Raw genomic sequence first — 22,590 nt, 5'->3', positions numbered from 1 at the left:
GATGCTAGAGCGCAATCAAAGAACTTGCACTTGAGGTATTGCATGAAATAAGCACCTTCGTCTTTAAAGAGAATAAAACACACACATCAGCAGGTTATTAGTAGAGGCCCTGAAAGGAAACTGGTGTTCAGTTGAATGTGGTTTGATTAGCAGACCCCAAGCTAAAGCTGCTAAAGCCACTGCAGAGAAGGTTGAATTTCACCATGAGAAATGACACTATTTTTTCCTCAGAACAAACTTCTACCTATTCAGGTTCAATTTAGCGAGTTTTTTTTTTTTTTTTTTTTAGCTCTAACCTACACTTGCACGCTCCAGCGGTTCATCGCTCCAGCAAAACAACTGTATTGAAAAGATGATTGACAGGTCACAGCAGGGAGGACCATGAGAGCAGGTTTTTATACTGTATGCAGATGAAGGCAGTGGCTGCTCAGTTTTCATCTACCCATTCCATTACAAGGGTATTGCTGTCAGATGCCTGCAGCTAAACATAAATACTCACTGATAAAACACAGATGAGACAATGTGACAATTTATTCATATGATTACAGCGACTCTTTGATATGAAAAATGCATGGTTTAGTAAGCAACATCCTTGAATATACCGTTACTCTTTATTGTGTTTAACATTCAAAGTAGAAAACAGGATCCTTAATACAACAAAACCTTTAATAAGATCCCTTCATGTTCTGTTTCAAAGCCTCAGTAGATGTGAGACAGAAAAACAAAAGGGCATGCTGCGCAAAAACTGTTAAGTGATTGAAAGAGACGAGGTGTTTGACAAGAATATCAATTTACCAAAGCAGGCAAGTGGTTGAATATAATCTGGGGTGCAATTACTCCAATTATTATGAAAGGCTGCTTCACTTTTTGGAGCATATTCCGTCAGTGTTGACTCAGCTAGCTATCTCTGCAAAGCAACCATTTCATTAGCGAGGGGAAAAAATCAATTCACTGGCAAATCATAAGCTGTGTCTCATCAGAGTGAGTAAATGAACCCCCCGCTCCCCTTCGTTGTTACACAGACAGTTTAATACTGCAGCTGTGCTGGGTGTGTGGAAGAGAGGATTGTGCCTGGCAAGACGAGCCACAGAGAGAGAAAGAAAGAAGGGGTCAGGGCAAAGAAAGAGCTTATATCGACTTATACTGTTCCCAGCCCAGGACTTCAGTTTCATGTACTGAACCTGGGCAGGGAACATTTCAACATACATGCTCTAAGAAGGATCTTCTACATGCTTTATATATCTTAAGGGCACTATTCTACATAAACTACAAGAAACCTCAGAAATGTAAAGAAGCTCTACTACTGACAGACTATAAAAAGACTCAAAAGATATGCATTAAGGCAGCTCTTGTGCTGACCAACTGCAGGCGTCTTTTACATACTGTGTATAATACTGAGCTTATTTCAGCCAACATGCAAACCAGATTTGCAGGACCAATCCATTCATTATTTCTGTTGAAACTGCAACGCATCATCTATTATTAAAACTCTTGGTTTTGTTTCACTGTTATTTATACAGCACAGTTACAATGGTTCCTTATTCCATCTTAACATTACTAGTCCAGTTCTGGTTCAGTTAACAACCAATTTACCGTTGTTTGTTAGCTTTGTCCCTTTTTTTCTGCTAAGTTACTGTTATCTTACTGCTTCTCCTTTTTTTGGTTTGGCATTTTGTAAGGCTGAGTTTCAAAGGTATTACATAAATAAAGGTTTGTTTACCGGCTTACTTGTGTTTCCATTGCACTCTCACATTGTTTTCAGAAACTGTTTTTGGTCACTTTAAGAGATATATTTTGTGCCCAAGCATCTTCCTCATATTTGGGCGATAAACATGTTTTTCAGATGGCCCCTTCTAGTTTTAGGCGGGGTGAAACAAAGCTGTTTTATTACGTGTAAGACCAAATTCTCAAAACAGAAAATCACCAGGAGAACGCCGGCCGCTCTTTTGGATTTATCTTCTAAAAATGTAATGCACATAGATAGAGCTGCTTTGAGGCAATAAACTAGTGGACAGAGTTTTTCAAGAGCTAAACCAAGGTAGCAGCTACATCATTTTCTCAAGAGGACAGTGAGAGACACAAGGGATATTTCATATTCTCCTTGTGTACAGGTCTTTTCACTCCCTATAAAAACATTTTGCTCTGCAAAGACAGAGACTGTATAATGCATAGTATACCAGCTCAACAGTGATTCATGTCTTTGCTCGTAAGAATAAAAAAAGTTTTCCTGGTATCACACACAAAAACTTGCACAAAAGGAGCGATAGCCAACACGTTTAAAGCTTCATAACATGAGCTCATTGATCTTTTGGAACAAAGGTCCTTTTGATCAACACCGCAAGCATAACCTTTAAGACAAACAAGCCATTTGCTTTAATCATCTTCAATGGCCACATCAAGAAAATGTGATTTCACTGTGCATGGAGCCATGGCTACTTCACCAGAAATGAAGGAAAACACAAACACAGAGGAAGTGAGACAGAGGAGGGAGCAAGTGGAGAGAGACAGGTGGGAGCGGAAGATGGAGGGAGGAAAGATAAACAGAGAGGAAGGTGGAGGCAGAGACAGGGGCGTACACAGAGGACTTTCAGTGTGCAGTTTACCCACACTGACTGCTGTGGCCTGACATTATTTCCTGCTCTTCACCAACAAACTGCATGTCTGTCAGCCATAAAGTCGCTGTCCACGGTGCTGAAACAATCCTCTCCACTGCTCACACTGCTCTTATGACTGCTTAGCATGCAGTGTATGTGCTGAGTGTGTGTGTGTGTGTGTGTGTGTCTGTGTGTCTGTGTGTCTGTGTGTGTCTACAACTGAAACGTCAGCACTTTGTGAAACACAAGAATGAATATTGCTTTGCCTTGCAGATACACACACACACACACACACACACAACCACTGTGCCTCACAGCATCATAATGATAATATAGCTCTCTCTAGTTGTCAGTCCCATTTGACTGATAATGACAGACTCGCGCATTTGCTGAATCTCAGACAAAAGGCTGCTCAGCTGAGCCCTCAGTCTGATCATGCTGCACACCTGTACAGTCTTGTTCCAACAAGAAATCCAATAGCAAACAAAGGATGAAGTCATGCCCTCCCCTGGGTTGCTTAGACGCCACACTGAGAATACACTGTGATGAACGGCTCCCTTGACGGACAGCCAGAGCAGCAGCTACCTGGTTAGGGCTCCCTGTCTCCTCTGTAGCATTTAATAAAGAGCGATCTGTAAATGCCAACCCTCCCAATATGAATTAGAATTAGCCTCCCTGAGTGACCCTAACTTGACGGAACTGTAATGTTCTGGAGGCAGCCAGACAACCTCATGATCATCTGAAAAGCAAATCTAAATGGCACAGCGGTGGCTGTACTATAGTTTTAAGGAAATCACTGATGTAAAGGTTAACAGTGAAAATGAGATGGCAAACAAAGTAGCCTGAATTCCTCTATTCCCCCAGTTTGCCTCAGTTTAAATCTTATCAGATTGTAGCGCACCGGGACGGTTCAGAGAGGTACAGCAAGCCACCAAGCCGGCTCTCAAGCTTTCCTGACACCAGTGCGGATGATTCAGATAACTGGCTTGCTTTTTTGTTTTGTTAGTTTTGTCCGATTACAAATCAGGGCTATAACAGCTGTGAGGTGGATCTATGCAGTCCAGTTCAGTATATCCTCTGTTACTCTAGCGTGACTGCTCTCAATGCAGATGTGCGCGTAAAATAGGATTAAGCAAAACTATAGGGAATCTGCTGCAAACCAATGGTGCTTTAAACGGGCACCGAGTCTTTTCTTTAGAGTTTATTGGTGCACTCACCTCAAACAAGGGTCCGATTTTATTCTTCTCCAGATACGACTGAATTCTTGACTGTTGTGGAGACGCCATGAGGAAACTGTCTTGCAAGAACCTTTAACGGGGTGAAATCATGAGGTGAGCCGGTGTTACTCGCCCTTCGAGACTAGGCTCGACGCTTCAAAGGTAAAAAACTGCTCCTAAGTGCAGCGGCAGCACATTAAGTTAGGTCGGGATGCGTCAAGTGCGGAGCGGGTGCCTCGCAGCCTCGCTCATTGTGGAGTCAGCCCGGGACCATTCCCAGCTTGTCGCTTGACTGGTTCTCTAGCGACAGCTTCCCCCTCGAAGCCAATGGCAAGGCAGCTCTTTGACAATGATTACAAATCTTCAGCTCATTGGCTGCAAGTATGACCGGTGCCGCCGCCCCTACCATTTATCTACAGGTCTTAACTGTATCAGACGCGATTATGCACGTTTGTATGGAGCCTGCAGCAAATGTTTGCATGTTAATTAATTGTGCAGCAAGACTTGCACTATGAGTGATGAAGAGCGGTGCAGCACTTTCTACAAAGTTGCTTTTTAACCGGATAATATTGCACTATGCACATAATTGCACTATTATTGCAATTAAAATTAATTGCGCTAAACTATCTGTGCAGGGCGTTTGACCAACGCAAACGAAAAGTGAGGAAGCTCAATAAATCTGTAATGTATGGTTTTAATCGATAATTTAATCTTCCGCCATGTAATATAGTTCTTGAGCAAACAGCGTGGTTTCTGCACAGTGCAGGTCAGTTGTTTCATGTACGGTTAAAATACAAGTTGGCAATTGCAATGAGCAGATGTTTAAAATAATAATAATAATAATAATAATAATAATAATAATAATAATAAAGAATAAGAAAATGAATGGAAGACATGTTGAGTCCAAGCAGTGTCAGCAATTTTAATGTGTTTTTTTTAAAACAGATATATAACTTTCATTTTCATGTTTTGAAGAAAATACGCTGCATGCTAAGTCACCCTTTATTTTTACAGTAAGAAAATATTGAGACATACTGTATATGAGAAACACTAATAAACTGGAGCTTACTGATGCACTTTATTACCACTTATTTTTTTGCATAGTAGTTAGCTAGTCATCCATTCTACATTGATAATATAAGTAACAAAGACAAACTTTAATCCTGAGTACTGGCAATATAAAATAGAATATATTTCATAGTTCTACTTCCAACAACTTGGCATAAACTATTAAGTGTTAATACTGATAAACCATAGAAAATCTCTTTAGATCAGGCACAGGCTTCAATGTAAAAAGCACAACATTCAGGTCACCCTGCAGTGAGCCATGATGACTAACTATAACAGTCTTTGAAATCCACAGAAGATGGGTGAACAAGGGGATGGCTCTGATTTCAGCACAGAACCGTTTTTTGCTAAATGTGCACATTTACAGGCCGAAAAAGTTTCATCACAAACTTTCACATAGTTATCCAACAGTGAGGGAATCAATAGAGCAAAGACGTGAGGGCTGAAGAAAACAAAAGCAAAGAATGAAAGTGGCCAACTTGAACAAGTGTGATGCCAAGTTTCATTCAATATCCTTTTAATCTGTATCATCTCACTCATTTCATATGCAAATCGAACTAGTGTAATGAAATGCAAATTTCCCTCATGAAAACAAACAGATAATTTTAAGCCCATAATATGTAGCTCAAGAAATGATGGGTTCCTTCCATCTCAGCGACCTGTTAGACTGCACCCTCTAGGTGTAAATCCTTTGTTTTTCAGTTCTGAACATGCTCTGACATGATGCATTATAGCAGGATAAGAGAACTTTTAAAACCATTTATAAAGTACAACAATGAAAAATATAAAGTATTAAAAATACTATTTACTGTTTTAAAATTCTATTTACACAAAAATGGCTACTCTTAATATATAAAACTGGACACAATGACAGATCATCAAGTGGGGTTTTGTTTTTAATCAGCTTGATCCTTCATGGGTGGAGAGAAGACATCAGGAATGGGGTGGTTGACATTTGAAGCACTTGTTCTGTAACTTCATGGATGCCAATGCATTATGGGTCACCATCTGGGGGTGGTGGTTGGCACAGCTTGTACAGCCTGATCAGAGAGACACAGGAGACGGCATTAACCTCAGCTAATTGAGTCACTGGTGAACAGCACACTAATGTTGTATCATAAACACTAAACAACATGCACACAGCCATGCAGAGACACAGGAGGATGATCTAAAGATGATCTGTCACTGAATGATCCCTCTGAGTGTCATTTCCCATTTTTGCCAAAATACTTTATTAGTGTTTCTTTTTCCTGAAAACTCTGCCCAGTGCAGAGGAATTGTGACCAGAAACTTTATCCAGAACAAACCTAACTATCTGTCTCCAAACCTGCCAAAAGTACTGTAGTACAAAACTTAACTGTTTATAGGTTAGTAATATTTATGGGGACATTTTTGGTGTTTGTATAAAATCTAAAACCAAATCACAACCTTTGACCTTTAAACCCACAACAGTCAGTTACAGCTGTTTGCATTTTTACGGCAGAGGAGGATGATCCTCCTGCTGGCCCACATTTATCTGAAAGCTTCCACAGATCATTGCCCAAACCATTTCCTCATCCCACAACATCCACCCCTCTGCAGCACTTTAAGGATAAAACAACAAATGTACAGTATTGGTCACAATCAGAGGCTCCTACTGTTTGTTCTACTGCAGGTTTGCTTTATGTCCCAGCTGTCACACTGTAGGTTCCCATTGTCTTCACAAAATCCATTAAAAACAGCGTGCAAAGACATACGGTATTGCTGCCTTGCCTAATCCATCATTTCAAATAACACTTGCATAATTTCCTAATGTGACAATAAAATGCCACAATGAAACATCACAATCAGAGTTTCCATGTAAACAATTATATTTTCATGTAAACAGATTATGTTGTTGACTAATGTATGTGCAATGAAAGCATTACCGTCAAAGATGTCCGCAGGGTCTTAATTTTTAATGTTTACAAGGCTACAATGTTTATTTCTGGATTTCAGTGCAGCAGCTTGGCAACATCTACATGTCCTCGTGCGCATCCTTGAAAACCGCATGATATATGTATTTTTATTTTCATTGTGGGGAATGACTTTTCTCACTAGCGCAAATATTTTAAACTCAAATGGTCGTCGTTCACAAAAAGTGAAAATAGGTGTAAACAATCCAAATTATAAACAATAATTACCTGTGTGACAAAGTCATGTCAGAAAACAGTGCAGTGCATTGTGTTGTTCGACATGATGTAATACATTAGTCAAAGCAGCAGTACGTAAGAGCAGTTTTTAATGCATTCTGAAAACAATGGGAGCCTATGACTTCTGGGAGTAAGCCAACCCTGCATTCGGGCTGACAGCGGTAATTTCTGACTGGGGCAAATACACTGCTGTGTCTAGACTTATCATGGGCAATAACAGTAACAGCATTAAAAAAAAAAAAAAAAAAAAAAAACTTAAACCACATCAGTGTTATCCTTTTACATTTCACATGCATGTTTCCTACTATCAGCAGTATTTCTTACATCCCATCACAGCACTGCCGTTCTCTGTAATTTCAATAATTACCAAAGGGTGCAAGAGTGTCACGCACAACTTCACCCAGCTGCATACAAGTCAAACTCACACTCGACAGCTTCCAGTAGTTTAACCTGACACTCATTTTCACTGTTCTCTCCTCTATACTCTGGCTGATGTAGCAGTTGAGAGAGTCTCCATCTTGTGAACTACTTGTGATTTAATTCAGGACAGGAACATGTCTCACAGTCAAGAAGAAATATTCGGGAGCAGTCACTCACACTCTGACAAATATGACATAAAGCTACTCAGAGTTCAGCAATTTTGCCTGCCGACCACAACGTCTCAACACTAATCATCCCCCTACTTAATTGTATTTGTCAATTTCACTAAAAGGTTCAAAAGGTCCGCCTGTCACACAAAAGCCCATATGTCATAGCCAAATAGCTGAGGCGGTCCTCGTCCTTATCTTGGTGCTAGCGAGTGTGGGGAGCTCCTTTCTAATGGAGCCACATGGAAAAAAAAACACATGCACACACTGATCCAAAACAAACAAGTGTTCCAGGTATTTTCTGCACAAACACATCCACACTTTGAAGCTTTGTACTTGATTCTGCTTTTGTCAGACGTTCTGGGACGACATGAGCAGACACATTCACACGACATGACTGCAGTTTTACCTGGGCACTGATGATGGTGTACGGTCCCTCACCCCCAGGTTCTTGGCTGAATTCTGAACTCTTGCCCCCTGAAAGACAAACAGAATCAACAGTTCATGGCATCCTGGATCAATCCAAAAAGCAACTGATATGAAAAGCAGCCAAGAATAACCCCACAGACAGAAGAGCTTAAACAAAGCTTAGACAGTAAGCCAGAGGACATTTCAGCCCTCCGAGCATTGGGAATGCTTTAGCCCAAAGTTTTGCATGTAAAAAAGATTTGACACTGAGTCTCGTGATTCAGCTTTTGCTGGGAAATAAACTGCTAAGCAATATGAGCCAAACTCTCAGCTGTCAGGAATTATATTTGTTGCCACTGCCAACACTAGCTTATTGAACATTTTATCAGGAGACGCTGAGAACCATTGAGGCCTTGCTGATTTCAGTGGTTTAACTCTTTCTAGACAGATTGCTTTACCTCGGCCTTGGTTGTTGAATGGATTTGTTTATGGTTGTAAATTGAGAAATACAGGATACATATATTTTAAATGTCCCCAGGGCCTCAGGGATGAGCTAGGATTGGATGCCATCTTAGCCAGAATCAATCTCTGGTTATGGTGTTTATTTATTGGCCTGAGTGAGATTGCTTTTTGTCAAGCTCTGAATGAGTGTCAGTCACCTGTGAGAACAAAGGTGTAAATCCTGGACATTTTGCTAAATATTTATAACATAAAAATATTGTGGCCGTCCTTGTAGACGTCATATGATGCAAGTTGTGACACCGCTATTTAAGCCAGTGCTACTACGTGCTATCAATTTGTAAGCTGTCTCATCAAATACACAAGAAAGTATGCAGGCATGTTTGTAGTTTTCTGCAAGGAAAGTACACAGTAAGGACTTTGGATGATGAATGGTGTGTGTGTTTGTGTTTGAGAAACTTTGATTGTGCCCAGTCAGGTGCATGTCTTCACATTTGCTAAAGTTCCTTTGTTTTGCTGGCCGTGTGCAGAGTCGGCAAATACAAAACTGTGGGAGGGCAGGAGGCAACTCAGCCTTTCTGCAATTTAGAGGCAAGAACACCTGCACTCAAAGGTGCATTCTCTCTCTCACACACACACACGCGCGGGACACAGAAATACATAATCAAATCAGTACCCTGAGAGGTCTTCAGCTTCTCCTCGCTGGGACGGAGCAACTGGCCAGGAGTGCATTAGCCATCTGACCTCCCTGCTACAACTCTGCAGTCAGTCATCTTACTCTCTGTCCTATGCTACGACCGATAGCAGGATAGCATCAGTAATTATCCGATGCCTATCATAGCCATCCATTCTGATGCCTCCAGACAGAGATGCCCCTAATGTCCCTAAAGAATGTGTCGGTCAAACACACATCAAGAACTCCAAGTGACTTAGTGACAGTAGACGGACCCAAACTATTGTTTTATACAGTAGCTTCAGCAAGTGGAATTTTGCAAAGTAAATGGAGGAAATATACTCTATCTAGTGTCTCACTTTTGTATGTGCACATTTGTGTTTGTATTTTTGCATGTTTTCTGTTTTACCCGAGGCTCCAAACACTGGTAGTGTAGCTGGATGTTTTATGAATGACGTCTCTCCACCCAAACTGAAACTTTTAACATTCTGTCAAGGACTAAATGGTCCTTGGTTTCTCTCAGCGAGAAGGTGAGGCAAAAATTTCCTGGGAGTTAATATTTTATTCAGCATGCTGAATTTAATTTATTCCATTAGATTTGTTTTGATCTGGCCTGCCCCTGCAAAACAGTTTCTCTGGATGCGCACGTTTAAGTATATTCTCTAACATTTCTGAAAACTGTTATGACTTCAACACTTGGCTGTGCTGTATGATTAAATGGACTGTATAAAGTCTCAGAGTTAGAGACAGGTTTCGAAGCGTTGGGCTCTCACTTCCTATACAGTCCAGGTATTTGGCATTGCCAGGCAGGAGTTTACAAATGAAGCCGGGATTGAACCCATTTTGCCAGAATCTCTGCAACAGTGGTGCATTCCAAGCTGAATGTTGGTGTCTGTGCATGATGGATGGGTCCTACTGGGCACAATGCTGTGCCAGGTAACCTTTTGTGAGTGAGCAGTTGAATATTCAGCTCGGTGGAAGCGACATAGCCAGCCCCTGAGTGATATTCATATTCATCAGATTCATCAACTGATGTCTGAGACCAAGGACACACACACACACACACAGAGAGAACAGACTCCCCTCTGCTCTCTATTTGGTCTGAAGGACTTCCTCTCAGTGGCACCTAAGTCAATGATGACACACGAAAATGGCAAGTCAAACGCCTAATGAGAAAGCTGGAAAATGGATGAGCAAAAAGGAGACACAATCAAACACAATTAAAATGTTAAAGCGGACAGGAAGCAAACAAGACAGATTGCTTGATCCATTAATGACCTGTTTCAACAAGACTATTCAATAAATGTCACATTGGACTGATTATTTTGAAAAGGAATGACAGGGCTTCCACTAGACACTGCAAAATTCACTTAAACAGCATTACAGCATGTGCATGTACCTCCTTTTGCTCTATTCAGCAATATTTCATACCCACATCCTGCTCATGGCTGTATTCTTTCTTGCCACATAGTGCTGAAGGTCAAACAATGCACAGAGCTGCACTCTTCTGGCTGGCAGCCCACTTCTCTGAAAGTGTACAGATTAAATGCCTCCCCTCCAGCAGGTTCTGAGCCCCTCAAGTAACCTCTCCTGTGACTACAAACAGCGATATAACCAGCACTCGCACAACTTCTAATGAGACTTAGAGATGCAGGCCAAGTTTTGGTCAGAGCTGAAGCCTTTTGTGGGGTGAAAATGTGTATGCAACGAGAAAGTAAAGGTAATTCCTTCCCTCGGCCCCAGGTAGACATGCAGACATACACACAAGGTCCAGTTCATCAACTCTCCTTCTCTCTGCTCTCTCTTTCTACCTTTCTCTGTATATTATTTTGGCAGGTGGTCATACATATTTGGTAAAACTGCAATCCGAGAAAGGGAGAGAAAACAGAGAAAGAGGAGAGAGAAATTACAATGAGGAGTGGAGAAATGAAAATGATTGTTGCTTCTGGACAGAAGCTAAAGTTGTTTTTTCCCCTCTCTCTCTCTCTTTCCGCCAAAACGATTTAAATGCATTTCATAACAAATGTGCTTAGCATTAGCAGACCTGGAGGCTGCCTTTGAAAAATTGCATCTTTGTTCAACTAATGGGGAGAAACCAAACAATCCAAGAAAGTCGGACTAGGAGAACCAAAGCATTTGTTGACCTACAGCAAATGTCCCCTTCACTGGCAATGTTACACCCAACGGGAACAGATTTGGCAGTCAACTTTGCCAGACCCAATGAAGCAAACAGTTTATCTCATCACTTCTGGAAGCAGAAATTGCACCATGGATAGAAACACAGATCGTGCTTCACTCCAAGTGAAACAATGGTAGTAAAATCTCACTGCTGGGAATGTACCAATGAAAGCAAACAATTTGTAATCTAGCAACGAGATCAGACCGTAGTGGAAACAGAAGGCGGCTGAGCGGAATATAAACAGAGAGGGAATATGTATAGAGGAGTAAATACAAATGCATCCTTCCATCCCTGTATGTATATGTGTGTGAGCATGTGTGTGTGTGCGTGTTGCATGCCTGTGTATGCACGTGGATGCTTCATCACAAACCACATACCTGTTTCCTCATGACATCAGTGGCCTGCATGATGCAACGAGGGGGCAGGCCGTGTTTTCGAGCGAGCAGGATGGCCTGCTCCAGTGTCACACTCAGGGTACAGCTGTGGGTCAGAGAGGAACATAAGGTCAAGTTCACAGCCTGAAGATCAATCTGGTGTCATGGAGAGTAGAGCTTGAATTCTCTGATGACCAGACACTGTGCAGCGTATCATTCTTGAAAAATGTAGGGAAGCAAGGAATTTTTATTCTCTCATTCCAGGGATACTGTACTATCGAAGCACACAGCCTGCTATTGACTCACAGGAGAATCTTCTATAGTGACAATACAGGGTTGTGCTGACACCACATTGAGATATTCACAGCTCTCAAGATGCTCTAATGGCAACAAAGCAGTCGGTGCAACAGATGAGGACTTTCCTCAGCAAGATCTGAGGAGGAGATTGGGATTGTGAAGGAAAACGAAACAAAGGCATGCTAACCTATCACTCTGGGCTACACCCAGATATGTCAGATCTCTGGCAGAATTCAGCACGACTATCAAATCATTCTCATGTTTCAGCTTCTCTTGACACCTTATTATTATCATCGTAGTTTTCCCCGCTTCGCCTCTGCTCATCTCCTCATTAATTAATCAGTTCCCATCCCAGTGAAATGTCACTCAAACTGAGCATCAGGAAATAAACCCCCCCTTTTGTGCTTGGGAAAAATCAAACCTTGAAGTGGACATTTAGCACTAGCAGGGAGTTTTCTCATCATCATCACTGATATTTTTCATTGCAGCAAGAGGGGAAAAGGGTCCAAGGACAAGTCAGTGTATATTCTGCAGCAGAAGCTATATACGCTCATTGCAGTAGGGGTGTGATGTGTGTAAAATGAGTGTTGACGTGTGTCTGTGATTCATTAGTTGCAGCAAACTTCCTTCCAACACACATGCACATACACACTGTGTCCCTCCCTCCTTCTCGCTTTCTCACACACAGACAGCAGCATGTAGATGACTCCTTAGAGAGCCAGTGATAGGTGTCAAGGGTACTGGGTGACCTTTCTATGATAACAAGCCACACAAACATATCCATCCAGGGTCCTCTCACAGCAAATTGAACTGTCCTAAGTTCCAACACAGCCAGATTGAGTTTCAGTGAGTAACACTGCCATGGGGCTGGTAAGAAATCTGAGCTATGTGATGAATATCTTTCTCTCTCGCATGGCGGTGTTTTACACAAATGGAATAAAATTTTCCAAAAAAAAAAAAAAAAAACGGAACAGATGTGCGGTGAGAGACATATTGCTGCCAAAAGCCATCACTTTGGATCAGGATTTAAATGTCCCCCTGAGTTCCAGTTGCACAACTTTATGACAGCATATCACAATGTGATAAAAGTAATGAACTCAGAGATCATCGCCTGTATGTGCTGAGAGGCATTCCAGTCAAGATTTGCAAAAGATGTCCTTTCACAGGCCACCCCAGGATTTTTTTTAACCTGCCACGTGAGCTTCGCTACACTGATAACAGAGAAAAAATATATCTCCTCCTAGGGCAGGATGGAGCAACTACACAAAATGCATGTGTATGAGGCCCCTCGGTCCTCCTGTTCATTAGGACTGGTGTGATAGGATGAGGTGATTTATATCCATCTGTTTTATGTGGTTCCAACCCACATCCCACTTACAGCCTCTATTCCCTCCGAGCTGAGTCCATACTGATAAATGAGAGAGAAAGAGAGAGAGAGAGAGAGAGAGAGAGAGGGAGAGAGAAGAAGAGAGACAGATAGGAAGGATGCAGCAAGGGGATCAACAAAAGGAGGAAGTAAAAAGCAGAAAAAAAAAAAAGACTTAAGACTAGGACAATATATCAATATTGTATCGATACTGTGATGGAGAACTAGATACTGAGAATTTGGATATTGTAATATAATCTGACAAAAGTGTTGCCTTTTCTTGGTTTTAAAGGGATTCAGTTTTCTGAGATGAATAGACTGTTGTAGGTGTTCAATAATTTATGTCTGCCTCCTTGATCATCAAATCCACATTATTAATTACTGTATATCAAAAATTTCAGGGTGTAAATATTTTGAAAAAGCACCAATCGTCATCCCTTTAATGTCGCCCAGCCCTGCTTAAGAGTGAACATTTAAATTTGACATTATAAAGTACTGCATGCACAGTTCATCATTCTTTCAATAACTTTGTTTTAAGACCTCGTTCACATTTCCATAAACTCTGCACTTGACTGACAAGCAGAGGTCAGATGAAGGAAAAGACAGAGTAGAGAATAAAAAGGCCCCAGGAAGTGAGGCAAAAGAAGCCTCTGTGAAATCTGAGCATGTGGCCCAGAAGTACAGCTGCTGTCTCATACGTCTGTGAAAGGCAAAGGATGTCAAACTCTGTGTGAAAGTTACTGCTTTTCGATGCGTGTGAGGCTTTGAGCTTTTGTTACATTTCCCTTCCTGATATCTTTTTGTCTTGCTGGCGGAGTGCAAACTCTCCCTATTCCCCCTCTAATGAATTTTTGCGAGTGATGGACAAAAAAATCTTGAGGAGAAGAACACAGCATAATGCAAAATGCTGATGCCCCTTCCACTGTTATTAAAACTCATCCATCAAGCCTACTAATCCAATCAATAGTGTATGAGAAGGCTGCTACACTGATAATTGAATTTCCACACTACTATTGTACTGGCTGGGCTTCATAAGTTTTTCATTTATATAAAGACATTTATTCACTGTTTTCTCCATTTGCATGTGCAATACAATAGAGTCATTTTTTGTGTTTATTACAATTACAATGAAAGCACTGAAACAGATTTATCTGTGCATAATTTGTGTTCTATAAATAATAAGTCAGATAATTTATATTGTACACCACAGCTTTACTGGTATAATTAAAGCCTATTTTTTTTGTGAATATTACAGTAGAATCAAGCATCACAGAGTGATTCTGAATTCTTTGTATCCATTTTCCTGTAGCCTTGGAAGGTAAGTGTTTACGGAGAAAGGCAGTTCACAAATAACCCTGAACATGGCAGGCCTTGTCACCTGCTGTGTCATGGTACACTCAGCCCGCCTGTCTGAGTGACTTGTGGCTAGCGCGTGTAATTGCACGTACACAGACACAGACATGCACACACACATACAAATAGGCTGTGGGTTAATGAAGGAGCAGCAGTCACCGCACAGACGGGAACTTTCTATTAGAGCTCAAGCAACCAGGCGGCTCCATCTAAGGCACTTTATCAACCCATCAGTCACATCCAGCATGTGCACAAGTGTGTGCGTGTACATGTGTGTGACTGAGACAAAAAGATCTGGAAACGGCCATAGAGTAAAGAAAGGGGGAATCAGAGAGAGGGGTGGGTGGGGAGAGAGAACAAAGTAAGAGATGAAAGATGAAAGCTGGAACTGGGGATCAGGGTGACAAACGATCAGGATATTTCTGTCCTCATGCATTGATGAATGGTGCCCTCAGCACCAGGTGAATTAGGGAGCCATATATAGAATTCAATGAGAATGGAGGTAATTGACCCATCTCCTTCCTGTGTAAAGTGCTATGTGTACTTAAAAACTCCCTAATCTGGTTGGGGAAACAATGGGCCCCATTATGGAGAATATCTTAATGGTAATTAATGCACAGAAAGGTGTATTAATAGAAAATCCCTACAGCGGAGAGTGCAGGGTTATGGAGATGTCAAGAAATGGAGAGGTAGGTTGAGGATGAAAGACAGAGCACAGAAAAAGGGAGAAATGGAGGTAATGATGGCAAGGGTGAGAAGGGTGTCAATGAGACGGAGATGAAAGAGAGGAAAACTGCAAGAGGGCTGTCACTGATGTGGAGTAGGAAAGCAGAAAGGTATGACTTAACTGGAGGTGGTGCATGCAGATACTGGAAAATGAGGGTATATACAGTACACACGCACTCACCGATGAACGCCGCTGTTGCACATAACGATGTGTGTGGCTCCCAGGCGAGAGCAGAGCTCGGAGGCCACAGTGAGCAGCCCGACTCCGGAAGCCCCGCAGGCTGTGTACTGACAGGCGGCAGTACGGCGACAACTGATAAAACTCTCCATCAGACGATAGAGCTCCTCCAGAGCATTGAGGGGACGCATCAACTAGTAAGACACAGTGGGAGAGGGGCTAAGTCAGGATCAAAAAGGAATAATGTGATTGCCTGCCAGCCTGTTCATGTACAAAGGAGGACACAGTGAGAGAGGCATGGCAAACAAGAGGGGGAAAGCGGGTTTGCAGACGAGAATGTGCTCGTGGTCCTCAATCAGTTAGACCCAGGAGGCGGTGGCAAGGCTGCATTCACAGATTTACCATGAACTGTCCACTGGGGAAAAAATGTTACGTCAGCTTTCTAGTGGTATTTACAAGTAGGACATTGAATTTGGGATTGAATTTTTATGTGGGCTCTGATATCTCCCAGTGAGCATCATGAAATGCAGAAGTGGGTCAACACAGCAAACCCAAAAATTTCTGCGCTCAAATTTAATAGAAATCAAAATTGCTATATTCACTCCAATACAGTGAGCGGTATCTTGCTGCAGATGCGGACGATCCAGTGAGTTAAACCACAGACAGTCTGATATAAAGGGAGTCTGCTCACTTTCCCTCGGGGAAAACCTAACAGTCATTAAAGGCAAATTAATGCTGCATTTGATTGCTTGGAGCTGGATGTTGCTACTTGGAAGCGTCCAATAGAACGGCTGCTCAAATCAGAATTCACAGTCCGAAGGTCAGGCAAGATCAATATAGACACATAATGTCACATTAGCATGGTTAACAAGGAGCAGAATTTGCTTTGCATCAATTTACTCTTTATTCATTTTTAATTTATAAGATACGTAGTTTGTGTGCTGTAAAAATGTGCAGCAAGAACTTTTTGCAGCTTTCATTCGACAAAATGTGTTTTAGTGAGGAGGCATACATGTTTCTCCATGCAAAAGCACGAGAAAACATTTAAACATTTAGATCCAAATTGGATTGGAATAACGATCAGTGAATTCTGTCAATGAAAATACAGGTTGTTTAATGCATTAGGGCATCTCCTCCATTGACTTCTATTCAGACAGTGCAGCAGGAATGGCGGCTGAGGGAGGCATGCACTCCTGACAGAAATACACAGGCTTCTCTTACAGAATGGCTTTTGTTAAATGTGAAAACTTCCAAGCAGTCAGGACATGATGTCATCCTATTGTACCACTTATAACGGTATGACCTGCACATGGCACAAGGTTGTGTGTGGTTCTTCTTACCTTGTCTATTAGGGCAGCTTTGGGTGCAGAGCTGGGCGGTATGTTGGACTGGTCCAGGAAGAACGCCCTGAGGAAAACAAAACAAAACAAAACAAAACAGTTCAGATATGGAGCCTGCACGTATTATGGTACAGTAAATACTCTTCAAACCATAGTAGAAAAGTTATTATTCTTTTAGTAGCTCCACTGATTGAACAAGACATTGCAGCGCTCTCCTCCTTGCACCGTCAGGTCATCAAGAGCAGGACACTGGCTGGCTTTCTGGGAAAAGTAGGCCACCCCTTCATTACGGAGCTCTAGCGTCCGACTATCAATCATGAGAGTAACTCGGGCACAGCTCAGCAGAAACACAGACTAAGTATCTCTTGTCCTGGGCATCACTCCAAATGCCATTGCCTCATTCATTCATGGAGCACACTTGCTTTGGTGTAATTTCTTCTTCTCCCATTGGAGGCAGCACTGGACTGGTATCTTTGAGGAGATGGAGAGGCTGCATGCTGCAATGAGTCCAGTGAAGTTGATTGGTATTGGTGCATGCTCAGCAGTCTCTATCAAATCTCTGTATTCCAGCACTCGGCTAAAAATAGATACACTACACTACATTAACCCGCCCCCCCTGCAGAAAAATCATACACTCAATTGCCCCATGCTATAAGTAATAACATAAGCACAGTCATGCATATAGAATCTGCTTATGAAACCACAAATGTAATGTTTATGGTCAAATTCGCTTAAAAGAGGTGCAGGCGGAACAGACTTTGAAAGAAGAAGATTGTTTACAAGAATGGGTGACACACAGGTCATTCATCTACATTCAGTCCGCCAGCAAGTGATTAAAATCAGGCCATGAAGGCTTTCGTTATGGCTGTGGTATTTCTGCCTGACATAATATTAATGAAATCAATTAATCAGAGACGGCATTAAAACATTTATGATTCAAGATTTTATGGTGATATAAATCAGGATTCAGCTCTATTGAAAGGAAATACTGTAGATCACCAAGAACACACACACATATACAACCGTAGTAAACACCCACACCCACTGGGATATGCTGTAATGCTTAATGCCATAATACAATCAGATCTCATTTAGACTAATGGGGCTAAAGCTTTCTCATCTTCAACACAGCATGCTGCGTACACACTAACAGCATGTTTGTCATTTTAGCCCTGATTAACAGTACAGCAGCTCATTAATAGTGCGTACATGACCCTACGCAACACACGTTTTCAGATACAGATGAGCGCCGCCGTCATTTTATACCTTCCCTTGTTGACAGTTTCCGAGTGTTTTCCAATTATTTCGTCCTTATCCAGCGAGTTATCCTTTGCCCTTGTGGTGTGCACTACTAAATGACTACGAGCAGAGTTTACTACGGGGTTCAAACGGAGTTAACAGCCCATGTAATTGGTTCAAGACGGCCTTATCATTCACAAGATGCTCAGGATCGTCTGGGAATTAAACAGCACTTCAGCGTGAAACACTAACCTCTTCATTTCCTCCTGTAAATGGGAGGAACTGAAGAGGTTACAGAATAAAGTGGCACGAGGCACGTAACATAGTTTGCTGAATAATCTGTGATGGGTGTGGGGTTTGTGGGGTCAACTCTGTGTTTAAAACACTAATTTTTCATCTCCTCAGTAGTTTATGCTGTTAGAACCTAGCGTCCATAGTGACGCTAGGTTCTAGCGTCACTATGGACGCTAGAACCTAAAGTGTGTATATTCACACACTTTAGGCAAGTGTGTGAATATACACACTTATATTGGTGTACAAAACAAACCGCAGCACTTCATGAAAGTTGTATCTGGCTCGCTCCAAACAAAACATTATTCTCCTTGGAGGACAAACAAAGGGAGGTGAGATTCATTGAAGCGATAAAACATCTTCACTGCAAAAAACAAAAAAGAAAACAGCTCTATTGAAACTCAAAAGCTTGCTGTGACAGAGTTCTTACTGAAGCACTCACTGCAGGAATGGCCTGTTATCTGTCTACCCTCAACTGTATGCTGTAAGCCACTCACCCTTGTCCCTCTTATTGGTCTGCTGCTCAGACTTTTATCTTGAAAGTCTATAAGAGAATCTGTCTAGGAGAGGAGTCACCTCTGTATAAATGGTCAACTCCACTTCAACTGAACAATGCAGGCATTTACCCTTTTTCTGTTTTGGCCAGGAAAAAAGGCACTTCATCTCATCTTGCCCTTGTACACACATTTGGTGCAGACAAGAACATCTTACCCTCTGATTATCTCTTACTTTCTCCAAGGGGCAGGGCGTTCTAAAAATACAGCCAACCACGGACTGAGGGACAGGGCTGCCTCTCCTGGAGGTCTCTAATGACAAAATAATAAGACTCAGACTACGAGTGATGTATGGTTTGCAGAAAGCCTGTATTACATCCTCTGGGCTTATGATGTTTTGTCAGAGGTTTGGAAGCTAGGCTTCAGAAAGTTTTATTATGGGTGAAAAATTACATTTTAAGCCCACACACAGTGTGCAAACATATCACTGTGTAGCTAACAACATATTACATACCTATTAGGTGGTAGGCTGAAAGCCACAGAGCGCCTATATTGTTTCTTTTCCCATCGACAGCTCTCAGGTTTAACCATGGCCCTTTGCTCAACTCTCACATGGTGCCTGAGCTCCAGCTGCCCCATTTTAAAGGCAATCAAGACGCAGTGAAAGCCAGATTGTAGAAAAGGCCATAGAGGGCCCCCAGCAGTCTGGTCAAAAGATTGCAATCATTCCCTTAACCTACAGGCACTCTCCAACAACAAAAAGTTTAGAAAATAACAGCTTCTCCACTTTATTTCCACTGATTTTGGGGGAGGTTTTCTTCCAATCAAAATCCAAACTTACTATTCCCCCAACTGCAGAATGTGTAACAAAGGAATATTTTGCTCTCCATGTGTGATCATGTCTGTGGCTTTATTAAATCTGGCGAGAACATTTGCTTTGTTTGTATTTGTGGCTGTAGACCTCTAGTGGGGCAGCGGGCCCAACGCATACACACACACATACACACACATCATCCCCCACCAACTCACCCAATAGGTTTTTACACAAGAGCCTAATGGAGGATTTGGCTGCAGGCCAGGGATGCCCCGCTCGGCTTTCAACCAGCCTTATTTTATTGGGCCTATGAGGATACTTAATTCTCTTTGTTTCTGCTTTCTTCATAACAATAGGACACTTCGGGCCCTTTCCCAGCACAGGAGCATTAGCAGTGGCTTCAGCGTCAATGAAGGGGAATCTAAAACACAGATGTTTTCAGACAAGCAGCGTGGGAATGAGTATGGATGCATGACATCCTCTGCTGGAAAAAATACACCAACAACAGAAAAGATAATGGCCCTTGACACATGTGAACAAATATAAGGAAAACCTTGCAAATGTAATGTTTAGCATATTCAGTGGATTAGGCCTCACACCCATCAAACCATAGGTTCGCAGGGAAAAGTGCCCAGGATTTATGCCATTCCACGTGTGTGACCCCTCAGAGGTACATGCTGGTCGATGTAAATCACTGATGCAGTCATGATGAACGACTTTCACTGTTATTAAATCCCCCACAAATCCCTGCAGTGCGTTGCTGAACTGCCCATGGGCTAATGAGGACCTGCCGGAGCCCCCTGATACCACACAGTGATATTTCATCATTGATGCCAGTGTGAGGCTGTGTGTAGTGTGCTACAGGTCATTTCCGCATCGCACAGCCTCCATCTTATTTCTCTTTGAACCAAGGATTTATGACCAGTGATACGACAGCCACTGTTTAATATGGAAATGTGTATCAGCAGGGATAACCTCAAACACATCTGAGATAACAAATACAGCAACATAACTTCATTTTCGGTTAAAATGAAAGTTAAAAAAAAAAAAAAAAAAAAAACATTACTGAATACACATTACATGCTGCTTAGATTTAATTTCATCCTTTCATTATAGAGGTCAAGAGGGCCGTTGTCATAGTCGTAAGTGTCAATCAAAACAAGGAAACAAACGGCGCTCTTTAACACCAAAAGCAGATTAGTCCTAATGGGGTCTCAGTGTCAGAGCCGTTTTAGGATACACCGTAGGTCTCCTAAATCACTGTCATTGAGGAAACACAAGCAGTTACATATTACAACAAGTCAGAGCAGCCATAACAAGAAACAAAGCCAAGACCCCTATACAACACATAACTGAATCATAATTCAAGCTGCTGCAAAGATGAGTCAAGGTATTTTTTACAATATCAAGCGAAGCTAAGGTTAAGTGCAGAGTCATGTACACTACAGCCATTCCCCACCACAATGGAAGAAACCCAAAATGCAATCTGGTCAGTGATCCTCTGCCTTACTAGCCTTTAGAAACACCTTTTCAGTGCACTCTAGCTAGGTCAGAACAAAGCCCTACCACCTTCCCACTGCTCTTTGTGAACCAGGGCTGCCTGCGCCAATGCAAAGATTGCAGCATTTTCATCACTTCCAGAACTGTGGGGAGACTGCGGCTCCCTTGTATTAGTCACTGTATAAATCATAGCTGCACAATTCTGCTGCTGTGAACGAGAGAAACTACGGGGTACATGCTGAAGCTACTGTTTGAGCTCAACTACAGACTAGTGGTCTTATGTGGATGTGAGAACACAGAGGTAGAATTCACGTTTGTGTTGTCGAACGACCTTCAGTGATGTACCGCATGCCATCCATCGTCTTGCAGATATTGCAGTGGTATCCTTGGGGAACAGACAGCACACATTATCTACAGCTAGTTGTAAGGGCGGCTTGTATGTGCGGTTGTCGTGTGTGTACATGTGTACATGTATGCAGGCATGTGGGTGCAAGTGTATGCATGCATATCCAAGTAGATAAGACTAACCAAGTGCAACCTGAGTTAGCGATTACCGCCTTGCTCGTTCGGGCAGTAGCATTAATCATTCCCACCGACAGAATTAAACACCAAACACTAGGTCACGCCTTAACAGGAGCGAGGGGATCGATCACTGCTCCAGCCATAGGGGAAGAGAGATAAAGAGAGAAGTGAGGGAGCTTACTGCTGTGTTGAAACTGACTCTGTGACCTGCAATAACCATAGGGCATTTTCTCACCAACTAATCAAGACAAACTGTGCTGCAGTGGCGCGATTATCAATTCCCTATAGTTGTTAGAACAATACGACATGAGCAAAAATGACTTAGGAAGGCACAATTGAGGTACAAATACGTTGTGCTAATGACCCCTAACTGTTTCAATGGAGAAGCATGAAATATAACAGTAATAAATACCATTTTGTGAACACTGTTATCCTGAATCCCAGCATGTTATTTATCTTTCAGACAGATGGTGCATGCAATGATGTGAAAGGGAGTTGTAGTCGGAGCTGTGAGAATTGCAGAACTGCTTTGTGTTCCAGTGCCAAATGTTTCTCCACTATTGCCCATATCCATTTCCATTAGGGAGAGCTGCCTAATGCCTGCAGTATACTGTAGTTGTCTGTCTGTCCCTGTGCCAGAAACCACTGATTTAAACATGTCTGGTTATGTTGACAGGTTAATGCTATAGCTGCAGGCAGTAGCATTTGCACATCACACAGATACAATACAATACAATACA

General features: G+C 42.0%; 2 protein-coding genes across 3 annotated transcripts in view; both read right to left on the bottom strand.

Moving 5' to 3' along the window:
• Positions 1-4,062, bottom strand: part of c20h8orf34 (chromosome 20 C8orf34 homolog) — a 59,948-nt gene extending 55,886 nt beyond the window's left edge. The window contains exon 1 of the mRNA XM_030079416.1: positions 3,812-4,062. Coding sequence (XP_029935276.1) covers positions 3,812-3,880 — 69 coding nt within the window. The 5' untranslated portion in view covers positions 3,881-4,062. The remainder of the gene's footprint in view (positions 1-3,811) is intronic.
• Positions 4,063-4,713: 651 nt separating this feature from the next.
• Positions 4,714-22,590, bottom strand: part of prex2 (phosphatidylinositol-3,4,5-trisphosphate-dependent Rac exchange factor 2) — a 105,970-nt gene continuing 88,093 nt past the window's right edge. For both annotated transcript variants that reach the window (XM_030079423.1, XM_030079422.1), the window contains 5 exons: positions 16,991-17,057; positions 15,654-15,844; positions 11,734-11,836; positions 8,047-8,114; positions 4,714-5,919 (listed from right to left, as the gene is read on the bottom strand). In XM_030079423.1, the coding sequence (XP_029935283.1) occupies positions 5,874-5,919; positions 8,047-8,114; positions 11,734-11,836; positions 15,654-15,844; positions 16,991-17,057 (475 nt within the window). In that variant the 3' untranslated portion in view covers positions 4,714-5,873. The remainder of the gene's footprint in view (positions 5,920-8,046; positions 8,115-11,733; positions 11,837-15,653; positions 15,845-16,990; positions 17,058-22,590) is intronic.

Source organism: Myripristis murdjan, chromosome 20, assembly GCF_902150065.1.
Source record: "Myripristis murdjan chromosome 20, fMyrMur1.1, whole genome shotgun sequence".
NCBI lineage: Eukaryota > Metazoa > Chordata > Actinopteri > Holocentriformes > Holocentridae > Myripristis > Myripristis murdjan.
Note: the sequence above shows the minus strand (reverse complement) of the source record. Positions and strands in the feature narration are given on the sequence as shown.